The sequence below is a fragment of the Prionailurus bengalensis genome, chromosome D3 (genome assembly GCF_016509475.1).
Source record: "Prionailurus bengalensis isolate Pbe53 chromosome D3, Fcat_Pben_1.1_paternal_pri, whole genome shotgun sequence".
In the NCBI taxonomy this organism is placed as follows: Eukaryota; Metazoa; Chordata; class Mammalia; order Carnivora; family Felidae; genus Prionailurus; species Prionailurus bengalensis.
Genome location: NC_057356.1, coordinates 73,273,982 through 73,301,405, shown reverse-complemented (window position 1 = coordinate 73,301,405; position 27,424 = coordinate 73,273,982). Strand labels below are relative to the sequence as shown.

General features: G+C 37.1%; 1 protein-coding gene across 2 annotated transcripts; it reads right to left on the bottom strand.

Annotated features, from left to right (window-relative positions):
- Positions 1–27,424, bottom strand: POLI (DNA polymerase iota). 2 transcript variants are annotated; one of them, XM_043558867.1, is made up of 10 exons: positions 27,163–27,414; positions 25,681–25,791; positions 23,091–23,255; positions 20,040–20,192; positions 17,650–17,886; positions 14,979–15,157; positions 13,334–13,425; positions 10,444–10,574; positions 3,476–3,681; positions 1–1,294 (listed from the first exon to the last, which is right to left on the bottom strand). In XM_043558867.1, exons 1-10 carry the CDS (start codon positions 27,308–27,310, stop codon positions 479–481), a joined length of 2,238 nt encoding a protein of 745 aa, XP_043414802.1. In that variant the 5' UTR covers positions 27,311–27,414; the 3' UTR covers positions 1–478. The 2 variants fall into 2 exon arrangements, with proteins under 2 accessions (XP_043414802.1, XP_043414804.1); XM_043558869.1 differs by lacking the exon at positions 3,476–3,681 and having other exon boundaries at positions 1,106–1,294; positions 27,163–27,424.

Genomic DNA, 27,424 nt, shown 5'->3' with positions numbered 1-27,424 from the left:
TTCAGCCAAAGATAACTGAATTTTTAATAGATAGCAGCAGAATTTCTTATTTGGAAGTTTCCTAATGGGCTAAATTTCTTGAGCCATTTCATTATTTCACAGAAAAAAAAAATGTTCTTTGCTATATTATAGCAATGATTTAGCTAGCCTATTTTTTACATATAGGTACATATGTCTCCCACCCCACCCCTTAATTTATGGGAAATGTACTAACCATGATACTCTTTTTATTGAAAAGCAATATAAAATAGCTTTAGAAATAACAAAGTCATTTTACATTATTTCTGTTATAAATATTTTTATGTTTTGTGCCAGAATTTACTTCCCATTACTACACTTGCTTTTATCTGGAACATCTTATATTAGATTTCTACATTATTGAATACCTATTAGTGTTTAATTTAGAGGAGCTTAATAAACTGCTAGATCTGAGAACAATGGCCTTTCCTTTGCTTTCTAGACCTTTTTCTGAACATGCTTATTTATGTACAATGTGGAAATCTGATCCTGTTCTCTTCCAGTGTGCCAACAGCTCTTTTTGTACCTCTTCTGGTAGTTCATAGAAAACTTCAGGATCAATGTCAGAAGGAAAGGTAATTTTCTCATCAGTAGAATCTTGCTCTCTATTTTCTGGAAGTCCTTCATGATGAGAGACTGTTGCTAGTGGTTCCTTATGGCTATCTGTAGTGTGGTTTGTGGAGAAAAGTTGCTCACTCTGCAAATTTGGAAATGAATGGAAAATAGATACAGTGGGGTTTGTATGTGAAAAGTGAAATCCTTGAGATTCTTTAGGTCCTTGACTCATTTGCTCATCTTTTAATCTACTGTCTAAATAATGTGAATAATCCTTTTGGCTAGACGGAGAAGAGCAACTACTGCTACTTAAACCTGATGTTCCTGGTTCACAGGAAGAAGACATCTGTTTGCTACTGGATAAATGATCTTTAGGATTTAAGGGACTATCTTTCATTTGTTTTGTAGAAAAGAAAGATAATACTCCTCTAGAAGCATGTAATGGACAACTCAAACTTTCTTTGCCTTCAAGTTTTTCTCCAGATTTTCCAGAAAGGATTTCTTCTTGAATATCTACTGGAAGTTCCTTAAAGACTTCTTGGTCAATACCTTCAGAAAGTGACCAGAGTGGGAATTCATCAGTGTCTTTTTCTTTAGAAAAATGTGTAGTATCTACTGGAGCTTCCCCAGTTCTTGTACTTTCAATTCTTCCAGATGGTAGAAAATCCCAACTTGTTTCTTTGTCTTTGGAAAAATCTTCCACATGAGTGTCTTTCATTTTCTAGAACACAAGGATAACACAGTAGTTTAAGATATCTGGTATCTTTTAAATATTCATACTGCTGAAGCATGATTATAGCCATTATCTGACCAACATGTTTCTATTCTACTCAATAATTTCAATTCTTTTGGCCAGTTCCAAAGAACTAGAGATGATAAATCCACCATAATTAGTCACACTATTGTGTGCATTTTTATTCACTATTCTAGGGAGAGGTTTCCTTCCTAGATAGCATTGAGCCAGAAGATAGGTATGTGTTTGGAAACTTGGAAACACACATTTCCAATTCTGTGGATAAAGGAATGATGGCCTAGAAAATAAATGATTCACCTATGGGTATCATTCATAAATAAATGAAAGAAAGAAAGAAAGAAAGAAAGAAAGAAAGAAAGAAAGAAAGAAAGAAAGAAAGAAAGAATCAAGGACTGGTTTTCATACAATCCCTATTCTGAAGTGTAACGTTTAACAGAAAGAAAAAAAAATTTTCTGATAAAAATCCAATGTCAGTATTAAAATGTTAACACTGTTTACATTTACATAAAAATTCAAAAAACATCTTCAGCTCTAATTTGCATAATTTGTCTTTAAATTTTTAAGTTTTTTTTTTTTTAATATTTATTTTTGAGAGAGAGAGACAGTGCAAGCAGGGGAGGGGCAGGGAGAAGGACACACAGAATCCAAAGCAGGTTTCAGGTTCTGAGCTGTCAACACAGAGCCCAATGCAGGGCTAGAGCCCACGAATGGCAAGATCATGACCTGAGCCAAAGTTGGATAACCAATGAGTCACCCGGGTGCCCCTAATTTGCATAATTTTTCTATGTAAAGTTTTTCACTTAAATTTTCCCTCCAGTTTTGAGCACCATGAAAATGTATTCACAGTCAAATATAACTCAGGAAACATCAATACAACCATAACTTCAAAAAAGTAAAGGAAGAGATCTGGCACACTATATTTACTGTATTCCACTTATATTTACCTAATACCACTATAAATTAAAGTCTTACAATTCTGATTGTACAGATTAAGAAGTAAAAAACGGGCGCCTGGGTGGCTCAGTCGGTTAAGCATCCAACTTCAGCTCAGGTCATGATCTCACGGCTTGTGTCATGAGGCCCCACGTTGGGCCCTGTGCCAACAGCTCAGAGCCTGGAGCCTCTTCAGATTCTGTGCTTTGTCTCTCTCTCTGCCCCTCCCCCGCTCACACTCTGTCTCTGAAAAATAAACATTAAAAACAAATTTTTTTAAAGAAGCAAAAAATAAATACCTCCTTAAATTTCAGTTAATAAAGGGAATAAAAGGGCCACAGGAAAAAAGTAATTTGAAGAGGGTACTAATTCATTATTTCTGTAACAGTATTCTGTTCTCATTTTAAACTTAAATGTAAATGAAAATATTACTGAAATTATACTAATTAAACATTAAAACAAAGAAAATAATAAAATCATTTTAAATTAACAGTTAACTATAGGCAAGAACAATTTAGTAAAATATGATTATTTTCTAAAACATCCCATATTTAGTAACTAGAGGTGTGCTAAATGGCCGTATATATAGGCTTTTGTTTTTAGTCACCTGAAAATATGACTGGCCTCTGCTTCTCTACTGCCACGCTCTTAATTTCTACAACTGTAGAATCAGTAGTTGTATTATATCAATCTTGCTATCAAAATTTAATATAATTTTAAAACTAAGAAAATGTAAATACTTTAACAAAACATTGGGGGGACACTGGTAGCTTATATATAATTTTTTTTTATTGTCAATATCTGGAAATATTTTCACATATTAGCTAATCATCATATTCCTCTTTTTGTACCTCTTCTGGTAGTTCATAGAAAATTTCAAGATCAATGTCAAAAGGAAAGGTAATTTTCTCATCAGTAGAATCTTGCGATTTTCTGTTAAGTCTTTCATGATGACAGACTGTTGCTATTAGTTCCTTATGGCTATCTGTAGTGCAGTTTTTGGAGAAAGGTTGCTCCAAACTTTTAGAAGTTAACACTCCCAAAACAAGGAACCTCCATAGTGGTTTTCTCTTTTATCCAGTGATGCTTATGTAATGGGTACAATATACGAGCAAGTCATTTGAACAATATTATCTGGAGGAATTTCTAAATTGTATCCATGGAACACAAACTTAGATTTGTAACTTAACCACACAAATCAAACAGTGTACTCACAAAACTGCGCTTGCCAGAGCGGGAAGTTGTCGATAATGATGGTGTTAAATAATAATCAATAGTCCCTTTCTTAGCAGTAGTTAATGCTTTAAGGTTGCAGAGGCACACACTTAAAAGGGTAAGATGAAATGGCATCTTCACATTCACCATATTTCGAAAAAGTTTCATAAGTATATCAACCATTGGAGTCATCACATCATAATTTCCTAAATAAAATGTTTGACAAGACAATATCTAAGCACACTGTATCATAATCAATATTAAAAGCTAAATCTAATGTATACTGCTTCGATTAAAAAGTTAAAATCTTAAATAGATATCATTGAAAACACCTTGACATTATATACTAAACTGAGCCAACCTAAACACTAAGACAAAATGCCAAATGAGTTAAAGTTTTCAAAAGATTTGAAATACAGGACTTCTGGTTATGGAAGTGTCATGAGGTAAGAAAATCTCCCCATAAAACCGTAATAAAACTTAACAAAATTGGGTGGCTGGGTGGCTGAGTCAGTTGAGTGTCCGACTTCGGATCTGGTCGTGATCTCAAGGTTCGTGAATTCAAGCCCAGCATCGGGCTCTAGGTTGACAATGCACAGCCTGCTTTGGATTCTCTCTCTGTCTCTGTCTCTCTTTCTCTCTCTCCGCCCACCCCCACCATGCTTTTTCTCTAATTAAAAAAACTGGAAAAACAAACTGAACAAAACTGCCCAAAACAGCCATTTTGAGGGTCTGGAAATGAATGAAAGGCAAATGAACTGAGAACTTAGATAAGAAAGTACGAGACCGCAACCTTACTGGCTGGGATTGTTCATATCTTCACGCAGCAATCCTGCCAGGTGAGGCTGGCTGTGAAAGCCAGCAGCTCTGTTGCCAGAAAGGACAGACTTGATTTGAGGCAGAGGCAGAAGCCCAGTGAAGTGAATAAACCTGGTAGGAAACAAATGGGGAAACTGCATAGCACTCTAGCCTGAGGTTGTAGTTGTGACTGGAATGAGCAAAAACATCAGTGGACCAGCCATAAATTTACCCAGGAGATCTGGAAATGAGAGAGCCATAGAGGGACTGGATAAGCTCTCCTCCCAACCCAGCCGACTGGGAGACTGCATGCACATGAAGGGGAGGCCAGAGAAGGCCCAAGCTCTCCACACGGGACTGAACAGAATGGCAACCAACATACAAGGAAGATGCAAGTGGGCTACAGAAAATAAAAGCCCCTAAGGCAGAGCTGAAAATGGCCTCACTTTTTTTTTCTTTTTTTTTAATTTTAGAGGGAGAAAGAGAGAGGGCATAAGCTGGGGAGAGGGGCAGCGGGAGGAGGAGGGGGAGGGGGAGGGAGGGAGGGAGAGGGAGGGAGGGAGGGAGGGGGGAAGAGAGAGAGAGAGAGAGAGAGAGAGAGAGAATCCCAAACAGGTTCCATGCTCAGCGCAGAGCTCCATCCTATGACCCTGGGATCATGACCTACGCTGAAATCAAGTCAGATGTTCAAACAACTGAGCAACCCCGGCACCCTGAAAATGGCTTAATTTTGTAAAGTGCTCTCCAACCCATGCACTTATCTACTGACAGAAGGTAGAAGCCTTTCAGGCTCTAGCATTCAGGCAAAAGCTTTGGCCAGTCATTGGCTAACTACTAAACTATGTAGACACAGGGGTAGCCTAGAAGCCAAAATAATTTTTTTTTTATTTAAAGTAAAAAAGAAAAAGAAAGCTAAGCAGAGAAATCAGAGGCTGCAAATCACAGGGGAGGTAGATTCTGTGGCTTAAGTTCAGACAAGTTAGAAAAGAAAAAGGCGGGGGGGGGGGGGCGGGGAGCCCACAGGAAAAAAAATCCAAATCTAGAGTTGCTAAAACCCATTATCTGAAATGTCCATTTTTCAAACAAAATATTACAATACATAAAGAAAAGGAGTGTGATCTAGTCAGGAGGAAAAAGCAGTCGGTAGAAATTGACTTTGAGTTGGATTTAGCAGACTTCAAAGCTGCTACCATGGACATGTTCAAAGAATTAAAGAAATCTATTTTAAGGAATTAAAGTAAAATATGATAGACTACCAAGAAAGGAGAATCTCATAAGGAAACAGAATCAAACACACAAATAAACAAAGCGAATAGCAAATCTAGAGTTAAAATTACAGTAATCAAAACAAATAAAATCACTAGATGGGCAACAGTGGTTTGGATAGCTGAATCAAGAGAACTTGAAGGCAACTCAATAGAAATTATCCAATCTTGGGGTGCCTGGCTGCCTCAGTAGAGCATAAGACTCTTGACTTTAGGGTTCTAAGTTTGAGCCCCACATTGGGTATAGAAATTACTTCAAAAAGTAAAAATCTTAAAAAAAAAAAAAAAGAAATCCAATCTGAAAAAGGAGAGAAAAAAGACTGAAGAAAAAATGAACAGAATTGCACATATCTGTAGGACACTATCAAGCATATCAACATATTCACAATGAGAATCGCAGAGGAGATGAGAGGGAAAAAAGGGCAAGAAAGAGTTTTTGAAGAAATAAGAGCCTAAAATTCTGCAAATTTCATTAAAAAATTAATCTACAGAATCAAGAAGCTCAATAAATCCCAAGTAAGAAAAACACAAAGATTCCATACTTTTAGACACATCATGGTCAAACTGCTGAAAAACAAAGAGACAAATGACCCATCACATGAAGGAGAGTAACAATACAATTGTTGTTATAGTACAGTACAACTCAGCTCCAAATTCACCCTTCAGTACCTGCTCTGATAATGCTTAGACTCTTTAAAATTTTCTACATTGAATATGATACTAAGTTTTGTCATTGGAGAACACCAGAAGACCACTAAAGGAGAAAGGCAGATTCTCTTCCTGGATGTATTGCCATTTAATTTTTCTTGCTTCCATTCATTACATGGTTTTTGGTAGTACATGTGGGCACATCTAATAGTGCTTGCCATATCACACACATGTGGAATGCCCAGTCCCTAAGCAACCTCGAGCCCAAGTCTGAGCTTAGTGACTATGTACCATGGCACTACCAACTCAAACACCATACCTACCAGGAAGTGCCCCAACTCATTCTGCACACTCACCTAACTGCCTTGACTTAGGTGGCTGCTTCCTCCAGCTCTTCCTATGCAGGCACCATCCCTTCCACCTTTGCACTAGCAGAATACAGATTTCTTCAGCACAAGTAGTCACTAGCCTCAGCTTGCCTGCATCCTAAAAGGTTGGTAACAGAAGCCCTCCCAACATGAACACTGCATACGCCAACTCATGCACTGCCTCACCAGTAAGCAAGCTCCCACCATCCCAACTCCTTCTGTGTGCCCACCAGCTATCCACAGATCAGAGGATGGTTTTCTCCTCACCCAGTAACTATGGACCAGCTCTGGGTCAGGGAATTCAAAGGATTTCTCTACCATCCAATGTTCTGCAACCACACCTTCTCCTTGAGGGGTAGGGGGACTCTCCTTTCCAAGTTTGTCCTTCCCTGAGCACTTTTCCTCAGTCCTTGGGTACCTCTTAAAGGACAGTGCAGAGACTGCTTGGGATTCTCTCCCTCCCTCTCTCTCTGCCCCTCCCCGATGTGTGCACTCTCTCTCTCCTTCTTACAATAAATAAACAAACATTAAAAAACAAACAAAAAAAGAGTTCTCTTTATACCTTTAGAGTCACTCCCCATCATAGTTTAATACTTTTGTGAAACTTTCTCTATGCAAATTTTTGTGTGGTTTCTCTCTCTTGATTGGAAGGAGGCTGATAACACTATTAATTGAAAACTCTTTTCTCACCATAAATAATGGAAACCAGAAGACAAGAGAATAGTATATTCACAGTATGGAAGGAAAAACTGTCAAGAATTATATATCCGGACAAATTGTCATTCAAAAATGCTGCGTTGGTAGAGTTTTCCATACATTTTAGTTACGGAGAATGGTTTGATAGTGTTGCTCAACTCTTCATTTCAAACATAAATGGTGCATTTTCCAGGACAGACCATATGCTAGGCAGTAAAATTAGACTCAATAAATCTGAAGACTGAAAATACTCAAAATATGTTCTCTGATCAATATGAAATTAAAGTAGAAATCAACAACAGAATGAAATTTGGGAAACCATCAAATACTTGGAAATTAAACAAATTTCTAAACAAGATTGGGGTCAAAGAAGAAATCAAAATTAGAAGTAATTTTGACCTTAATGAAAAGGAAATACAACAAAAATTATGGAATGAAGCTAAAGCACTACTAAAAGGAAATGTATAATTTTAAACTTGAATTATTAGAAAATAGAGCTGTATAAAATAAATAATGTAAGCTTCCATCTTAAGAAACCAGAGGGGAAAAGGCAAATTAAACTTAAAGCAAGAAAAAAGAAGGCAATAACAAAGACAGGGCAAAAATACATGAAATAGAAAGTAGAAAAACAACACAGAAATCAATGATACCAAAAGTTGGATCTTAGAAAAGACAAATAAAACCTGAATAAGGCCTCACTCGGATAAACCTTTGCTAGAATGATAAAGAAAAAAAGAGAATACATGAATTACCAAAATCAGGAATGAAAGAGGAGACATCACTATAGAGCCTACAAAAATTAGAAGGATAATAAAAGAATACTGACAACTTCATGCCAACAAATTAGACAACTTGGATGAAATGGATACATTCCTGTAAGATTAAAAATTACGAAAACTGACTCAAAATAAATACAAAATTTGAATAAACTTAAAACAAATACACAAATCAAATTCCTATTTTAAAATCTTCCCACAAACAAAAGCCCAGGATCATGCGTAGCCAAAAGAATTTCAAAAAAGAACAAAGCTGGAGAACTTACACTACTTAATTTCAAAACTTACAACAAAGTATCAGGGTAGCACTGGTAGAAGGATAACCATATAAATCAATGGACTAAGCATATCAAGAAAGAAACACTTCTGTTGTCAGTTAGTTTTTAACAAAGGTGCCATGACAATTCAAGAGAGAAAGGAGTCTATTTAACAAATTCTGTTGGAACAACTGGATATCCATATACAAAAGAATGAACTAAGATTCTTACACCATACATAAATATTTACTCAAAGTGGAGGATCTAAGTGTAAAGCTTAAAACTATAAACTTTTTTTTAATTTTTTGAAATGTTTATTTGAGAGAGAGAGACAGAGAGACAGAGAGAGAGGGAGGGAGGGAGGGAGGGAGGGAGGGAGGGGCAGAGAGAATTCCAAGCAGGCTCCCGGCTGTCAGCACAGAACCCAACGTGGAGCTCAAACTCACGAACTGTGAGATCATGACCTGTGCCAAAACCAAGAGTCAGACGTTTAACTGACTGAACCACCCAGATGCCCTTTTTTTTTTTTAAGTTTATTTATTTATTTTGAGAGAGAGCACAAGCAGGGGAGTGGCAAAGAAAGAGGAGTGAGAGAGAATCCCAAGCAGGCTCTGAATTTCATGCTGAGCCTGACGCAGGGCTCAGTTTCACAACTGTGAGATCATGACCTGAGCCAAAATCAAGAGTTAGACACTCAACCGACTGAGCCACCCAGGTGCCCCTAAAACTATACATTTCTTTTTTTTTTTTAATTTTTTTTAAATGTTTACTTATTTTGAGAGAGAGAGCATGCACGAGCAGGCAGAGAGAAAGGAAGAGAGAAAACCAAGCAGGTTCTGCACTGTCACCACAGAGCCTAAAGTGGGCTCAATCTCACAAACCATGAGTTCATGACCTGACCCAAAATCAAGAGCCGGATGCTTAATAGACTGAGCCACCTAGGCACCCCAAAACTATACATTTCTAAAAGAAAACACAGGAGGAAATATCTGTGACTTTTGGGTTAGGCAAAGAATTTTTACACAGACCACGAAAAGCATTATCCATAAAAGAAAAAAAACAAACCCAAAAACACAATGAAATACTACTACAAGGCCACAAGAATGACTATAATAAAATACACCAACTTATATTAACATGCAAAAAGCTATAATTTGTATATCATTATATATACATAATCATTATATCATTATACATACATTCTGCTCAAGAAAGTGTACCTAAAATAATGGAATAGATACCCTATAACAAAGAGAAGATATATCTTATCCAACCTAAAAGTATACCAAAGCAACTAGTATAAATAAATGAATGATGAAGTAAACGTCCTAAAAAATTAGACTTTTGATTTAAATTGAAAAAATTACTTTTTTCTCTTATTTTAGTTTGTAAAACTCTGAATTCTTATAATGATTATGTATGTGAATACTTTTATAATTTACTATAATTTAAAATAATTATTTTTTAATGTTAAAACTATGGCACTATGCCATATACCATTTCCGTATGAAAATTATAAATGCTAGATAAATACCTGGAGATGTTTCCTCTACTTTTTGGAAAAAATATTAGTATTGGAAACATTAAAGAAATTAAACAGAAAGAAAAAAAAAAAGAAACTGACAACACTAAGTGTGAAGAGAATATGAAAGCCTAGAACCTTCATGCATTCTTGGTAAGAATACAAATGTTTATACTCACTTCAGAAAACTGTTTGGCAGTTTCTTAAAAGTTCAACTTAACATACAACCCAGCAATTCCACTCTCTGTAATCTACCCAAGATAAACAAAAACATATATCTGCCCAATGAATTGCATGCAAATGTTCATAGCACCATTTTTCATAATAGCCAAAAAATGGAAACGACCTAAATGCCCATAAAAAAGTTATCTTGAATCATGTAACACATTATCATAGTTTTGTTTTCTCTGTACTTGGGGAACACTGTTAACTGCAGCTTTATTTTTATTATCTATTAAAAAACAACAAACAACAAAGTCGTTCTGTGAAAATTCCTGATATAATGAAGGTATTTAATAGCTAACTAACTCCCTGTGAAGACTCTCCATCTTTGGGCCATATTGCTAATTCAAAGTTTTTGTTTTTGTTTTTTTAAGAGTTCAATCTGCCAATTAAATTATTAGAAAAATTTCCCAAACCTGTCCCTAACTTCTGAATTACATGCGATGGAATAGGGCACTGACGACTCTCACGGCTACAGTGATTCTCAGGTGAATACCGACGGATTATTAATCTTATTGTATGTGGCTTCCTTCCATCTTGGCATACTCTAAAAGTAGAGAAAGTGGAAACAAGGAATCAGAAAAGTATTACTTAAAGTTTTTTTTTTTTTTTTAACCTAAGGGTATCACCGTAACAATTATAAACATAGTTGATAACTAGGCAGGAAGCAATACAAGTGTCTGAATAGTCACCAAGTCTATGCACCAAAGCTCTGAAATCTTAAATGTTAAGGCTCTCAGGCCTCACTCAGAATTGAGGGCAATCAAGAACAGAAATAAGATACAATTACATAATTATAACAAGCCATTTTTATAATTCAAATCCAAACATAACTAAAAGCAATATATTAAAATCAGCAGGAAATCTAAGAAACTAAGAGAATCATTCACTGACAGAGGCAAATACATGAAAAATGACAGATTTTTTACACAGGAAAAAAGGATTACAAAAAGAAAAAAATTTTAATGAGATAATTTTGTCAAAAAGCACTCCCTGAAAAGATCCAAGGAGACAGTAATACCACCATTATATGGCAAATTAGAGTAATAACTTGAAAGACCAATTATATGCCACATTTAAGAAAATAAGTACACGTACATGCATCTTAAAAAGTGTTTCATTCAAATGGTCTTGGTTTTAGTGTTGAAAATAAAAGTTTTAATGAGATACAAAATTCACTTAAAAAGCAGAAAATCTAATTACTAGAATAAATATCATTAAAAAATAATATTTTCCTTTTTATATGTATGGCAATGTATTAAAAATCACAAACACAAAATACAAATATTGTACATTGTTAAACATACTCAAATTGAATTCTGAACTGGAAAATTTGGATTTTTGTAAAAAATAATTTTTTCTCTTATTTTTCTTTCACAAGAATTGATTGTTGCCTTACTAAAATAATAAGATATCTTAAATGGTTCCTGCAAACACATTACTAGTTTAAATACCTTCCAGTTAAGCGTCTTCTACTAAGTCATTATTCAAAGAGTCTGACTTGGTTCCTATAACTAATTAAGACATATTAAGAAAAGGTCATATTCTAAGCAAGCTTGAACTAGTGCCCAGAGGATGGGTTAAAAATTATGTGATTTTAGAGGCATCTGGGTGGTTGAGTCGGTTGAGTATCTGACTTTGGCTCAGGTCATGATCCCACGGTTAGTGAGTTCAAGTCCCAAGTCGGGATATGTGCTGACAGCTCGGCGCCTGGAGCCTGCTTTGGATTTTGTGTCTCCCTCACTCTCTGCCCCTTCCCCACTTGCGTGTGCTCGAGCTTGCTCTCTCTCTCTCTCTCTCTCTCTCTCTCAAAAATAAACATTAAAAAAAGTTATAAAAAAATTCTATGATTTTACACCTCTTACATAGCTATACCATTAGTTATATACTCTTCTAGAAGAAAAACACATTCACACAAACACAATTATTTTTTTGCCCGTCACATAGATGGTATTATATCTCAGTCACTGAAATAAGGGGCCATGGTGTAGAGGGAGTGGCAAGCAGAGATAAGGAGAAACGGTTCACAGTTTCTCAGTAATTCACAGTATTTTTTTAAGTTTATGTTATTTTGAAAGAGACAGAGAGAAAACATGGGGGGGGGGCGGGCAGGGAGAGAGAGAGAGAATCCCAAGCAGGCTTTGCACTTCACACTGAGCCCAATGCAGGGCTCAATCTCACAATGGTAAGATCATAACCAGAGTCAAAATCAAAAGTCAGACACTTAATCGGCTGAGCCACCCATAGGTGGTAATTATAGGTTTAAAGCATCTAGTCTCATTTCTGGGCTGATTCTTCTGGGCTGTAAAATTTCTGTGGCTTCTCTACCTGCAGAACTCTTGCCAATGGCCAGGCATTTCACAGCAGTCTTCGTTTAGCTGAAGCAAAGTGGATGACCCAGTTTCAGCAGCATACTCACAGGCCCAGCCTGAGTTATATCACCGGAGCTGGGTCATTCAGCCAGCTGCAGCCCAGGCAGCAAACCATGCGCTCTGGCTCTGCTCAAGACATGAGAACCACACAGCAGGTGACAGCAAAGCTGTAGGAAATTCTCCCTCATCAGTTTACTGACACAGTCATCTAAAACCTTTCTCTCTAGTCATAGTTACAGTCATTACAGAAGCACAGATACCCAAAAGTGTTAGACCGCTGACACCTTACTTTGAGAAATCAAAGAAATGGGAGGCAAAGAGATCATACTCTTGTATGGAATACTGAGAAATAGATATATGATAGGAAAGGAGCATCAGAAACTAAACATCTTGTTCCATTTATGCTATGCTATTCGTACACTCCTAATCCCAGCTGACACTTTCATGTCCTTCCAGACCAGTGCCCCGCACACACCGCCCTCACTCTCCCTGCTCACGCATAGCCCCACTTAGCTATTCCTTTGTCTGACTCCATTTTCTTTCACACAGTCTGAGGCAAAGGAGATAGAAGCGTTCTTCTACTCTCTCCATCACTGTTCGTCTGAATAATTTCCTAACCTCAATCATCACAAATTTGTAGGTGTAGAGATTCTAGATATCCATAAAACCCTCTTAGATAACCATGAGCAGCTTAAGATCCAAAGGATAATCACAATGTTACTAAAATTAAAACTAATGTAAACGGATTAAATTTAGTTAAGAGTATATGTCCCTATATTTGCAACAGTTTATAATGTAGAGAAATTCAATGATAAATGATCACTCTTTATACTGTTCGGTCTCTAGTTATTCTATAAATTCTAAGAACATCAAGTATACTTTCTATATACTTTACACAGAATATATAGGATGATATGGCAAAATGGAAAATCACCTGTTCAAAAGACTGGCAAGTAGTTCTTCAATCTTATTTTTAGCTTCAACTTCCGATGAACATTTTTTAAATGAATCCTCTTCACTAAAGGACTACCAAAGAAGCACAAATAGGGATTACTATAAACCCAAATAAGCAAGTCCAGTTATGAGCGTGGATGTCAAATATTCAGTACATTCTTTACTAATTTCCCTCTGGTGCTCAGTTTGAGCCATTTAGCTCGCTTCTGTATGAGCTCTTTTTATCTGCAAGTTACTGTACTCCACTAGAAAGCTCACTGGAAGTCAAGAAAATTATAAAGCTCTACTACCTGGGGCGCCTGGGAGGCTCACTTGGTTAAGTGTCCGACTCTCGATTTCGATGCATGTCATGATCTCACGGTTCATGAATTTGAGCCGATTCGGGCTCTGCACTGACACCACAGAGCCTGCTCGGGATTCTCCATCTCCCCTCCCCTGCTCATGCGTGTGTACGTGTGTGTGCGCACGCATGCATGCTCTCTCTCCCTCTCTCTCATGATAAACAACAACAACAAAAAGCTCTAGTACCAACTCCAACCTTTATTCTATGATTACAGTAAACCTCTTAATCTCCTAGCACTTGAATTTGAGTTTAATCTTGGACATGTTACTTAACCTTTCTAAAGTACATTATCCTTATCAATTTTTTTGTAATGTTTATTTTTGAGAGATAATTGTAATTATTTAGTAATAATTTACTGAGTAATTATTTTTCAGAGAGAGACAGTGCAAGCAGGGAAAGGGCAGAGAGGGAAGAAGACACAAATCCAAAGCAGGCTCCAGGCTCTGAGCTGCCAGCACAGAGTCCGACTCAGGGCTTGAACTCACTAACCGTGAGATCACGACCTGGGCCGAAGTTGAACACCTAACTGACTGAGCTACCCAGGCGCCCCCAGTATCCTCATCTTAAAAAAAGAAAGAGAGAGGGAAAAGGTATGAACAAATAATAGTACTACCTATCTCAAAGCTTTGTTGTAAAGATTAAATGGGCTAAGGTATGTAAAGCACCTAGTAAAGTGCCTGTCACATAGGAAAAAAAAATCAATGTTAACTGGGTGATTATACCTGTCTCTATATTTCTTAAATCATTAGACTACTCAGAAAACAAGATTTCTTAAAAACTGAAATATTTTAGCTAATGTATACAATAAAGTCTGTTAAAAATTAAGTGGCATTGGGGCGCCTGGGTGGCGCAGTCGGTTAAGCGTCCGACTTCAGCCAGGTCACGATCTCTTGGTCTGTGAGTTCGAGCCCCGCGTCGGGCTCTGGGCTGATGGCTCGGAGCCTGGAGCCTGTTTCCGATTCTGTGTCTCCCTCTCTCTCTGCCCCTCCCCCGTTCATGCTCTGTCTCTCTCTGTCCCAAAAATAAATAAACGTTGAAAAAAAAAATTTTTTTTTTAAATTAAGTGGCATTTAATCAAGGTAGCTAACTTGAGGCTGAAATACTAATTCTTAGATTCAATTTAAAAATATTTACTAATCTAATAAATTAGCCTTCTCATAGGAAAGTGATCATGTACTCAACCTAGTAAGCAAATTAGAATAGTAAGAACATAGTACTAAAACCAGAAATCTTTATCTCAAATAATGTGCCAACAATTACAATAAATATCATTATCACATACCTGAGGTGGTCCTGAGGGTGTCACAGGAGAGTTATCCTCTCCAAAACTGAGCTTCTGAATACGCTGTGCAACTGAAATTCCTAATTCCTTTTCTAGTATTTTGGATGAAAAGGTTTGGAGATCACGCACACTTCTGATACCCAGAGCTTCAAGACGTTTGGTAGTTTTATAGCCAATACCTAGGCAAAAAAGAAATACATACAGTGTTACAGTAGCTTTTCTCCTTAAAATAAAGCTAATTCAAGTATATATAATACACATCTTTCAATACCATCAAACACATCTTTCTTTTTTTTTTTTTTTTTAAATATTTGTTTATTATTTTTTTTTCCAACATTTTTTATTTATTTTTGGGACAGAGACAGACAGAGCATGAACGGGGGAGGGGCAGAGAGAGAGGGAGACACAGAATCTGAAACAGGCTCCAGGCTCCAAGCCATCAGCCCAGAGCCTGACGCGGGGCTCGAACTCACGGACCGCGAGATCGTGACCTGGCTGAAGTCGGACGCTTAACCGACTGCACCACCCAGGCGCCCCCACATCTTTCAATACCATAATGAATATTGTGCTAGGATTAAATTTTATTGAAAATTAGGCTGTCCTTCTTCTATTCAGGGTCTCTTAAATGAACCACTTCCAAAACCTAACAACCCTAGTACAACATAATGAATATGGAGATAACCAAGAAATGCTGTCTTGATAAAATGAAGTATTTATCACCTGTTATATAACACTTTGGAAGTATTCAAGAGTCATGGTTATTATTTATGCAAAGAAAGACTGTCACTAAATAAAATTAATTAGCATGTGCTTACTAGCTAATCTGACTCCTGCATATATCACACATTTATCCACAAGTCGTATCTGCCAATATTTACTTGCCCAAATACAAGAGCCATAAAGCAAATAAATAAAAAAAATCTACTCATTGGCAAAACTCCTAGCAAAAGTTGTTGCACTAACACTCAGTCATAGTTTATCACCTTACCTGAGATGTTCAGGTAATTTAGTGCCCCTTTCTCTTTTTTAAAATATTTATTTATTGGGGGTCGGTGGGGAAGGACAGCATGCCAGAGAGTGTAAGTGGGGGAAGGACAGAGACAGAAGGAGAGAGGGAGAGAGCTGTCAGCTGGAAGTCCGAAGTAGGGTCTATCCCACAAACTGCGAGATCATGGCCTGAGCTGAAATTCAGACGCTTAACCAACTTAGCCATCCAAGCACCCCTCTCTCAATTAAAAAAAAGAAAAAATTAATTCTACAGTCTTCTGATTTCCCTGCAAAGTAAAAGAAGTAAATCAAAGCCAACTGGTATGGAGGGGAAATTATTAAAGTGAAGTAACAGGAGGGCACCTGGGTGGCGCAGTCGGTTAAGCGTCCGACTTCAGCTCAGGTCACGATCTCGTGGTCTGTGAGTTTGAGCCCCGCGTCGGGCTCTGGGCTGATGGCTCAGAGCCTGGAGCCTGTTTCCTATTCTGTGTCTCCCTCTCTCTCTGCCCCTCCCCCGTTCATGCTCTGTCTCTCTCTGTCTCAAAAATAAATAAAAATGTTAAAAAAAAAATTTAAAGTGGAGTAACAGATATGTTCACAGCTGAAATAAAAGAGGGCTGGCAATTTGGCAATAAGGAAGAGAAAGCCTGTAAAAAAAGAAACAAATCCAAGAACTCAAAAAATAAAGCCAAGTAATAACGTTATTTATGACTGTATCAGTATAGTCCTTAATTTATTACAACCTGACATAGTTAACTGTTGCAGACTCAGAAAACTGCAAGCTATATGAACAAAAACGTTTGTAATCACACATACATGGATTAAAAATATGAAGTTATGACATCTGAAGGTTCAGTTGTCCTAAAAATTCATTTCCACAGAATTCTATTATAACATTATATTCCCCGGCAATGCCATAGAAATGAAGTTTAACACATCCCTTATTAATGGTTTATAAAAACATAAGTATTTGATCTTCAAAGACAGAAATTTGCCCCATGCCCTGAATACGTCACTAACCGCCTCAAGAAAATTAGTTTCTTCATCTTTAAAATAAGAACTTGGTAGGGGCGCCTGGGTGGCTCAGTCAGTTGAGCATCTGACTTCGGCTCAGGTCATGATCTCACGGTTAGTGGGTTCGAGCCCTGCGCCGGGCTCTGTGCTGACGGCTTGGAGCCTGGAGCCTGCCTCAGATTCTGTGTCTCCCTCTCTCTCTGCCCCTCCCCTGCTCATGCTCTGTCTGTCGCTGTCTCTCAACAATAAATAAATGTTAAAAAAAAAAAAAAGTTTTTTAAAACAAGAACTTGGCCTAAATGCTTTGCAAGGTCCCTTGTAGCCCTAATATTTTCTATATAATCCCAAAGCAGAGTTAGTAAAAGACCAATGCCCCTCTCCAAATGCAGTGTACAGTATAAGAATATGAAGCAGGGACTGGAAATAAAGGACCACGTTTCCAGGTTATAACTTTCATGATCATATTCAAACTATACTAAAATAAAGTAGGTGAAACTAGAAAAGCACTTTCATAGATTTCCTAATCCAGATTCCCTCCGGAGAACATTAGGGTTTTGGGTTTTCTCCAAGAGCCAAGGATACAGGCTGTAAGAATTAATTACATGTATCTACAATTTTGAAAATTAAAGAAATCCAATTAATGTATACTTTTCAAATGTATATGTCTTACCAGGCATTTCCTTTACATGGTTCAAGCTCTGAATGAGAACTTGAGAACTTTCAGGTAGTAAGACTGTTTGTTGATTTGGTTTAAAAACACCAGAAACTAATTTTGCCAATAATTTATTAGAAGCCACTCCAGCACAGCCAGTGAGACCCAGTTGATTATACATGGCTTCCCGCATCTCTGCTGCAATCTGAGATCCAACAAGGAGTCTGACGTGCAAGATGTCATGCAGGTTTACATCTATAAAAACAGCCAATGTCATTACAAGTCACTACAAAAAAATCTTAATTTTCTTCTTTAGAAATGAGTTTAAAAAAGGCACAGGGCTTAACCTACATCCAATCTCCTCCCCCACACCACCACCATACTGCCGGCCATTTAACTCATCTGTTTTGTTCTTCATAGGAATTCTTTAAAGTAAATAACTACCAGAAGTGAATTCCAAGTGACTGCGATAGTGAATGCATCTTGGGAGTGCTTAACGATTAACAAATGTTTTTTTAATTGTTTATTTTTGAGACACAGAGAGAGAAAGTGCAGAAAGGGCAGAGAGAGAGGGAGACAGAGGAAACGAACGGGCTCTGTGCTGACAGCGGAGAGCCTGATGCAGGGCTTGAACTCATGAGATCATGACCTGAACCAAGTCAGACGCTTAAGCGACTGAGCCACCCGGGTACCCCATCAGTAGGAATTTTCTATGAGAGATCAAGTTTCTTAACCTGTTAATCATTAAGGGGTGCCTGGGTGGCTCAGTCAGTTAAGCGAACGACTTCAGCTCAGGTCATGATCTCACCATTTGTGAGTTCAAGCCCCACGTCGGTGTCTGTGCTGACGGCTCAGAGCCTGGAGCCTGTTTCAGATTCTGTGTCTCCCTCTCTCTCTGCCCCTCCCCTGCTCACACTGTCTCTCTCTCTCAAAAATGAATAAACATTAAAAAAAATTCCTACTGATATTAGTAAAACTTTTACTCATTTTTAACTGTAAGCAAGCATAAAAGTAAAAGTATTACATTAATAAGAGAGCTAAGATTACAGCTTTAAAGACCTGAATCAAAACATTACACACAGTAACTAGATGTGCTACTTAAAACAATTCTGAATCTGTACACAGTTTGAGAGATCTTTTATGAAAAGTGTAGGGAAATTATACAGAAACAAATTTTCTTGGGGGTGAAAATGGTATTAGAATTATGAGAGACAGTCCTTATTCTCAGCAGTATTTACAGATGAAGTGTCACGACACCTGCAATTTACTTTTAAATGGCTCATCAATCAACCATCAATCAATAAAGGGGGAGCAAGATAAAGTAAAGGTAGCAAAATAGCACTGAGTGTATCTATAAGGAATGGTATAATACGTGTTCTCACAGTACTATTCTGTCAACTTTTCTGTAGGTTAGAAAAAATTTTTTAACAAAATCTTGAAAGGAAGGATTTATGAAGAATTACATTTTCTTTTCAGGATATAAAGCCTAGCTCTCTGTAATATGTACTAACAAATACTGAATTTACTTTAAAAATTATTCTATTCAGTCCTTATAAGTGACAACAGAGCACAGGTACAAAAGACACATGAAAAGCTTCGTGTTCTCTTCTAGAAGAGAGCTATAGCTCTACCTCCTTTTCTTTACTATCAGAGAGGCAGGGAACTAGACTAAGAGGACACACATGCTGAGATATAGGGGCAAGAAGGTCAGGGAAAATCTACAAATGCAGAGTAGTGTGTCTTCCATGTGGCATGATATAGAAGTCACCAGCAGAGTTACAATATTCATTGGGGCTTACTGAAGCTTATTTTCAAATGTAAATATCTCTGGAAACACCATCAGTCATTCACACTTTAATATGTGAAGGAGATGGACCATTCTGCTTTCTTGCTAACAGCTGGCAAAGATTATCGAACTGACTGAATATGAGCTTGCAAAAGATGGCAGGTAGGCCTGGACAAGCTTCCATGGGGGTTAAATCAGGAAGTCAAAGAGCAACATGAGTGTCTTGATGCCTGGGGGAATAGAAGGAACAAGCAAAAAGACAAATTTAGTTTACCTCAAAATTTGCTTAAAGACAGTTTTAGGAGAATAAAAAATATACTATCAAGGCAGTTCTTATAACTGAAAAAGGTATGGCTCTTAAAAACATAATACACAAACTGTGTCAGAGAAATGAAAAGTGCATGGACCACTGAGCCACAGGTCACCAAAATCTCATTTTCTGCCTTCTTAACATGGAACACCTAATTTTAATCATTTTAGACAGACCACTGAAATATGGCTATACCTCCAACAAAAGACATAAAATTTTCAGAAAGATAAAGTCCATTCATTAAGCTCAGTGAACTCGGTGAACATCAAGAAATGTAGGCACTTTTAGTTACTAAATAAAGAACTGACTTACACTGGTCATTATATACATGACCCCACACAGTCAGTGCTGAAAGTTCACCACTTTGAAGCTGCTGTCGTCTCTTCTCAACCATCTCTGTTAGATCCACAAAGTTTTCATCAAATCCCAGTCTCTCAACAACTGGACTAAATTCTTCCAACAACTCTAAATTGAAATAATAGTAGTGCACCGATGTTAACTAAGGCCATAACTAAAATAGTTGTAACTATTTTATGCTTAAAAATACATCAGGTATGTTAAAGATTTCACCCTTCCGCAATATCTTTTAAAAAGTCCTCAGTTAACTGGGAGTTTCTTCTGTACCACATTTTGAGTAAAGGCAATATTTTCCAACAAAGTAAGTCCAAAATGACATTCCCTGGGCAGATGCTCACAGCAATAGATTTAGCTCAATCTCCTATACCTAAAATTTCTATACCTATAGTACATTAAATATTAATGCTTATCGTTTATTATGATCTTGAAACAGTGGGTCAAAAGAATAAATTACAGTCAGCCTAGAAAAGCAGAAACAAGTAATAATATATTCCACTATATTTTCCACAAGAGTTTTAAAAAGACAAAATTTAAAACTTCCAGTTATTACTGAATCAAAAAAAAACTCACTTAATTTTCAAAATATACTACAATGTAAGATTTTGACCAGTCATCCCCCAGCTTTTTCCTCAAGGGTAGATATGGACCATGACTTACATGTATTTGAATGTCCACCACCTAGCAAATACCCTGTCCTTAAGTCAAATGCAATCCAAATGAAAATCAGGCCCTATAGGTTATTCACAGAAAATATATGTATAAATGACCAAAATATGAAAAGATGTTCAAACTTAGTCATAGAAAAATTCAAATCAAAACAATGACTATTTTTTTCACCTATCAGGCAAAATCTTTACAGTTTGAGAATATGTAACATCCATATATACTAGCAATGTGCTAGGAAAACCTCAAGTGCAACATTCAGCAGTGTTCAAAATCTTAAGTGCAACTTACCTTTGATCTAGAAATTTACCTCTAAGAACTTACGCTATGGGTATCTCCATAAAAGTATGACAGAATTTCTATATGAAAAAGTCTCCTGGAGCATATATTAGGAAGAGCAGAAAGTTAGTTAACAGCCAAATAATCTATCACTATCAGGAAACCATGTACTTTATCTTCCAAAATAAGAAATTTTTTGAATGAAAGGAGGTGCTATTAATAATAGGACAATAGGAATAAAGTGGGACATACTGTCTTCATATCCCTAAAGGACAGGTTAAGTACGGAACAAAATACAATGTAGTACTGCACAGGTATTGAAAAGAATGAGGAAGAGTTATATAAAGAGGCACAACGATGCATAACCTCTTCTGTGTACACTAAAAATTATCTTAATATTCATATACACACAATTTTGCGTAGATGTACAAGCGACATTTTCGGAGTATAGTCTTGTCTTTTCTGCTTAGCTATCCTTTCTTCCCCCTTTCTCCCATTTCACCACTGCCACTTCCTCTCCAGAAGTTAACTAAGTTAAAAACCTAGTATATATCCTCTTGTTTTCCTCGTTTCCTGTTTATATATAGACATACATACCTTTTACTCAACAAGGAATATCTCTCAGAATCAAATAGTATACCACCAATGCATTCTTTTTAATGACTATATAATATTCCATCATAGAGAAGTCTTAGTTTCTATTGCCATTCTTATCCTGATGAGCATTTGTTTTTGTTCCATATTTTTACCAATTACAAACCATGCTACCATATTTTGTACATATGTTCTCATGATTTTATTTCTATTGGATAAATTGCCAGAAGTAATATCACAGGGTTAAAAAACATAGTATCCTTAATTTGAAAAAACATTTCTGTATTTCTTCTTTAAAAGCTGTACTACTTTATGTTTCTACTTTTTCTCACATTATTTATTTTTTGCAAGTATGATGGACATAAAATAATCTTACTAATTCAAATTTCCTGAGCCACTAATGAATTTGAGTATTCTTTTTTCACATAATTGTGGACATTGGGTTTGTTCTTTTTGTCAATTGCCTATTCGTATCTTTTGTCCATTTTTCTGAAGTATCTTTTCCTTGTATATTTGTAAGGGCTTTTGGATATTATACTTAACACATTCATCTGAAAACTGCTACAATTAAGAACAAGCAAAAACAACAGCAGAAAAGATAAACAGCTGGTTCTTATACATTTTTAAATCACATATATTTGCGGTATGCCAGTACAAATATATTTCACAGTTCCTATAATTTACTAAAACTCTAAGATTCAAACCCAAACCTTAGTATGGAGGAATTTGCCTATATTGTAGTATTTAGTATATATATATGTATAAAATCCAAGAAAAAATTAATAAGATACCCATTATTTTTGCTAATAGTTCTTAACAAATCAGTGTTTAATTATGTTAATCAAACATTCAGAAGCCTCTCCCAACTGTTAGCACATTAGAGTACAGCATATGCATAATTCATTTAAACTTGGTTTTAAATTTAAAATGAAAAATATTTGAGGGGCACCTGGGTGGCTCAGTCGATTAAATATCTGACTCTTAATTTTGGCTCAGGTCATGATCTCACTGATCGTGAGTTCAAGCCTCACATCAGGCTCTGCGCTGATGGTACAGAGCCTGCTTGGGATTCCGTCTCTCTCTACCCCTCCCTTGCTTGTGCACTTGCTTGCGTGCTCTCTCTCTCAAAATAAATAATTTAATTAAAATTTAAAAAAAAATTTTACTTGCTTTGGTATGTCTTTCCATTTTCTCATTTCCAAATTTTGCTTTACATTTTTTCTTGCATTTTTATAAACACCAATCACGACAGACTCCAAATTTCTTACAACTATACATTTTCTGTCAAGATTACTCATAACATAAAAAGTCATCCTCTTCTATATTTTTTAAAGCAGGCAAGAGCCAAAATAAAAGTTATTAGCAAAAAAGAAAGTGATTTATGGCATTTTATGTATTAAAAGATTCATGTAGTGAATGGGCATCCCATATACAAATTAATGCTGAAAGTGTATTGCCCATAATCTGTACCTGTAACCTTATATGACATCTCTCTGTAACGTGTCAAGTCTTCTCCATTAACTAATACCAGCTGTGGACATTTTTCTTTTGCATCTCTGACAGTCATAAGTTTCTTAACTCCAAGTTTCCTAGCTTCATAGTTGCAGGTAACCACCAAATATTTCTGCTGAACCCCTATAAAAAGTAAATATTTTATGAGAAAACTGAACAGGATTAAAGAAAATCTTAATATATTATTTACTAATTCCATAATTTTAAATTGTAATGCAATCTATTCTGATTAAAACGAAAAAGTGCTATTCGGTTAAAAAGTATAGCCTCGGGGAGCCTGGGTGGCTCAGCTGGTTAAGTGTCCGGCTCGGGTCATGATCTCATGATCTGTGAGTTCGAGCCCTGCATCGGCTCTGTGCTGACACCTCAGAGCCTGGTGCCCGTTTCAGATTCTGTGTCTCCCTCTCTCTCTGCGCCTCCCCTGTTCACGCTCTCTGTCTCAAAAATAAATAAACGTTAAAAAAAAAAATTTTTTTAAGTATAGCCTCCATTCACCAAGGTTCTATAAATAAAATTAACAAAAATTATCATAAATCAGTATATTCTCAGGGCACCTGGGTGGCTCAGTCAGTTAAGCATCTGACTCTTGATTTCAGCTCAGGTTATAATCTCAAGAATCGTGACATCAAGCCCCGCATTGGACTCTGTGCTAAAAGCACAGAGCCTGCTTGGGATTCTCTCTCCCTCTCTCTCTGCACCTACCCTGCTTTCTTCTCTCTCTCTCGAAATAAATAAACATTTAAAAACTAAAAGTAAATCAGTATTTTGTCTGGAGTCTTCAGCAAAAAGATAGAAACAAAATCCTCCTAGGGATTTTTTTTCAGACAATATGAAACCAGATTAATTTATACTGAATTAACTCTTTATATAGGTCTAGGCTATGTTTCAACAAAAAATAAAGCAGATGAAAATAACTGAGTACAATTAATCACTGGTTTCTGCTAGAAAAACTTTCCGATGACTATAAAGCAATGTTCTATTATAAGTGCCAACCTACAACAAGCATGAAGGATCTCCTCCCAATAAATGTTGCAATTACTAAACTGTTCCCCAGAGTAATTTGCCAAAAAGATAAGGCAGTGAGGCATCATTAATGGGATCCCTCCTTATCAAAAATGACTAAATTATGACCATCTACAGACTACACAAATTCTCGTTTACTAGTGGTGGCTTAAGATTGCTGAAATTACTTTTCTCTTTACACAAGTTGACCATTTGTTTACCACTGTAAAAGTAGTGTTCATTAAAACACAAACATGTAGAAGAAAAAAAAGATTATGTCCACTCCACCAACGTAAGACATTTGTTTCTAAAACTTTGATATTAGAAACAAGGCAAAGAAACGTTATTTCATATAAAGATTTGTGACATATCCGATTATATACTCCACAATAGAAGCTCTGGGTCAAAAGTAGTGATTTAAGATTCATCAGTGAGCTATATAAAAATCATACTGGTAAGTTCCTTAACTTAAAAAGTAGTCTCCTAATACAGAATTAAATTATATGGACTCACTACTACTATATGTTACCAGCCCAAGTTAAATAGTCACATATTTGTTGAGTATAACTGAAAGACTACTTTCCCTTTCTCCCAGAAACTTTCAGCATCACATTTCTCACTTCCAGATAATCATTCATCCCTGTGTCTTAATTATACTTTACTTTTTTATTAAGCATTACCTACATAGCATCTTATGTTACACTGCTACTAATCAGAAATGACTTTAGCAGAAAATTTTATAGCTCCTAATCCTAATTCCTTGACACCCTAAGAATGAATGATTAATCCCTCAGGATTAAAAATCCTAGACTGATATTGGCACACCAAAAACTAGTCATCCCTTTGTTCTTCCTTAGTAAATCAAGTAGGCTGGGACGAATTGGGATTTATCAAACACAACCTAGGCACAAGAGGTTAGCAGCTGGTGAACCAGAATTGTTCTTTACGCTTATACTAAAAGATAAATTCTTACTACGTGCATAAAAGAAATTTTAGGAAATTTAAATGACTTTTCCAATTTAAGACATACATGTAATAGAAATGCTAAAACAAACCAACATATACAAGTAAACCCTCCACATAAAATCCCTCTTTGCCTTTTATTTAAAAAGATACCTGCATTTTTAGGAAAATTTTACACTCTATATGCCTCAAGTATTTAGGGTTCTGTTCAAAATCCAACTATTTTGTCATGTTACACAGTTCAAGAGTCAAAATCAAAAGGTGGCTGGATAGGTGAAAATGTCATTAGAATGTAATAAGACATTTTTTAATTTTAACCATTGAGAAAAAGACTAATAGCTTATGGTCTTTCTGTTTATGTGTTCAGTTGGCTATATACACTACTTGTGTAAAATTCATCATTTTCATCATTTATTAAATGAGGCTTAAAAATTTTACACCTACTAGAGAAGCCAAGTTTACTGCCTATGAAGTACCTTAAGAACTGCTTCCAAAATCTTTAACATGGTTAATAAATCAGAATATAATCAACATAGTTAATACTCTTATACAAAATGAAAATATTATCAATGTCCAGAATTACCTAAAGGTTTACCCTTCAGTTCCGGATTTGATATCATTTCTACTTGTGCATAAAAGCAATCCAGATCCACATGCACTATGACTCTGGATGAAGAACCTCCTTCTGGCACCACTTGACCATGAACCAATGCACAATATGCAAAGAAATAGAAAAATATATTCAGGCTGCTTATCATCTCTGAGCAATTGGCAGTCCCTTAAGACATGGTAACTGAGAAGGAAGAATGAAGAATGATTTTAAGTTTCTTCCTAGATTTATGTGTCACAGCATCTAAAAATTACCGACACGAGAGAAACTCCATCTATAGGAGGGTCTTCAGTCCTGTGTACTTAGTATTTCTTTGTGCGCTGTATTTTTCTCAGGCTAGAAATAACTTTTGAGAGGGAAAAAATCGATAATGGAAGATGAAAGAGGTAATCCTATCACCTGGAAATTTATAATAAAGTTTAGATTAAATCACAAGGGATAGGTAAGTTTAATGCTGATTTCAACCAACTTAAAAATTATCCTATGTGGCATGTTCTTAAAAAAAAAAAAAAAAAAAAAAAAGAATCGTTAAATACAAAAGGGCAGAATCCAGACCTTTGGGTTCCAGTAGACTTTATCTGGCACCCATATGAGGGCAGGATTATCTAGTTCAATGCTGAATCCCCAGTATCTAGGACAGGGCCTGGCATATAACAGACTACCAATAAATACTCGCTAAATTAAAAGAATGAGTAAATATTTCTTGAATTTGAAGAAGTAGCTCAGGTCATGGAGTGCGGAGGGGGATGAGAGAGGAGATTCCGGCTCTTAACCAATTAAAAACGAGGCAGGCTAAGTGCAATGTGGTATTCTGATCTGGATACTGGAACAGAAAACTAAGTGGAAAAAACTGGCAAACCCTGTATAGCGTTTGTACTTAACAGTATTATGCCAGTGTTCACTTCTCAGTTTTGACATATGTACATTAGATATCAACATAAGTGACATAAGATATTAACAATAGGGAAAGCCGCTTCTGCAACTTCTGTGAGTCTAAAATTAATTCCAAAAATTAAAAGTCAAACGGGGGAGCAGAAGGGGGCAAGGAAGAGCCTTGGCCTCAGGCCCTGGGGTTGGGCAGTACAAGGTAGAGCCCTTATATTTCCAGAGGCCGAAAGTGGGTCCTCGAAGAGATGGCCACTGCAGATGTGCCTCGTTTTCGGTGCCGAGCCAAGCTACAGCCCCAACCTCCGCCAAGTGGGCGACAAGGTTCTCTACTTCTGCAACCTTACTCAGCCCCGGCGCCTCTTCGGCTATTTGAGGGATCACAAATGCACCCTGGAATAACAAACTGATTCGCCGATCCCGTCCTTAGCTGTTAACAGCAGGTAACGAAGGGCAGCTCTCTCTACCAAGCCGTGAAAACGAAAGGAACACAGCGAGGCAGGGACTGTCGCGCCCCAACGGCCGCCGCCGCCTCCCCTGGCCTCCGCCCGCCCCGCCCTTCTCATTTACACCAAGGGACGCCGCCGGGCTCCTCAGGCACCGGCGCATCGCGCGAGCCGCCTGCCTCCCCCGCCTCCGCCCGGTCCATGGCCTTAGCCGCGTCCTCTTCCTCGTCGCGGCCGGCTTCCTCCTCGGGCTCCACCCCCAGCTTCTCCATCCTGCCGCGGCCAACGACAGCGCAGTTTCCGGCCGCTTCCGCCCCGTCTCCAGGGAAACCAAGGGCCGACCGCCCCCAGTCACTTCGCCCTTGGCGCCTGCGCAGCCCGGGCCG

Coding starts and splice junctions, on each gene's coding strand:
- POLI (XM_043558867.1), bottom strand. CDS start 27,310: ATGGAGAAGCTGGGGGTGGAGCCCGAGGAGGAAGCCGGCCGCGACGAG. Junction 13,426..14,978: donor CACCCTCAGGACCACCTCAG/GTATGTGATAAT, acceptor CTTCTTTGGTAG/TCCTTTAGTGAAGAGGATTC. Junction 3,682..10,443: donor AATTCAGAAGTTAGGGACAG/GTTTGGGAAATT, acceptor CATTTTATTTAG/GAAATTATGATGTGATGACT.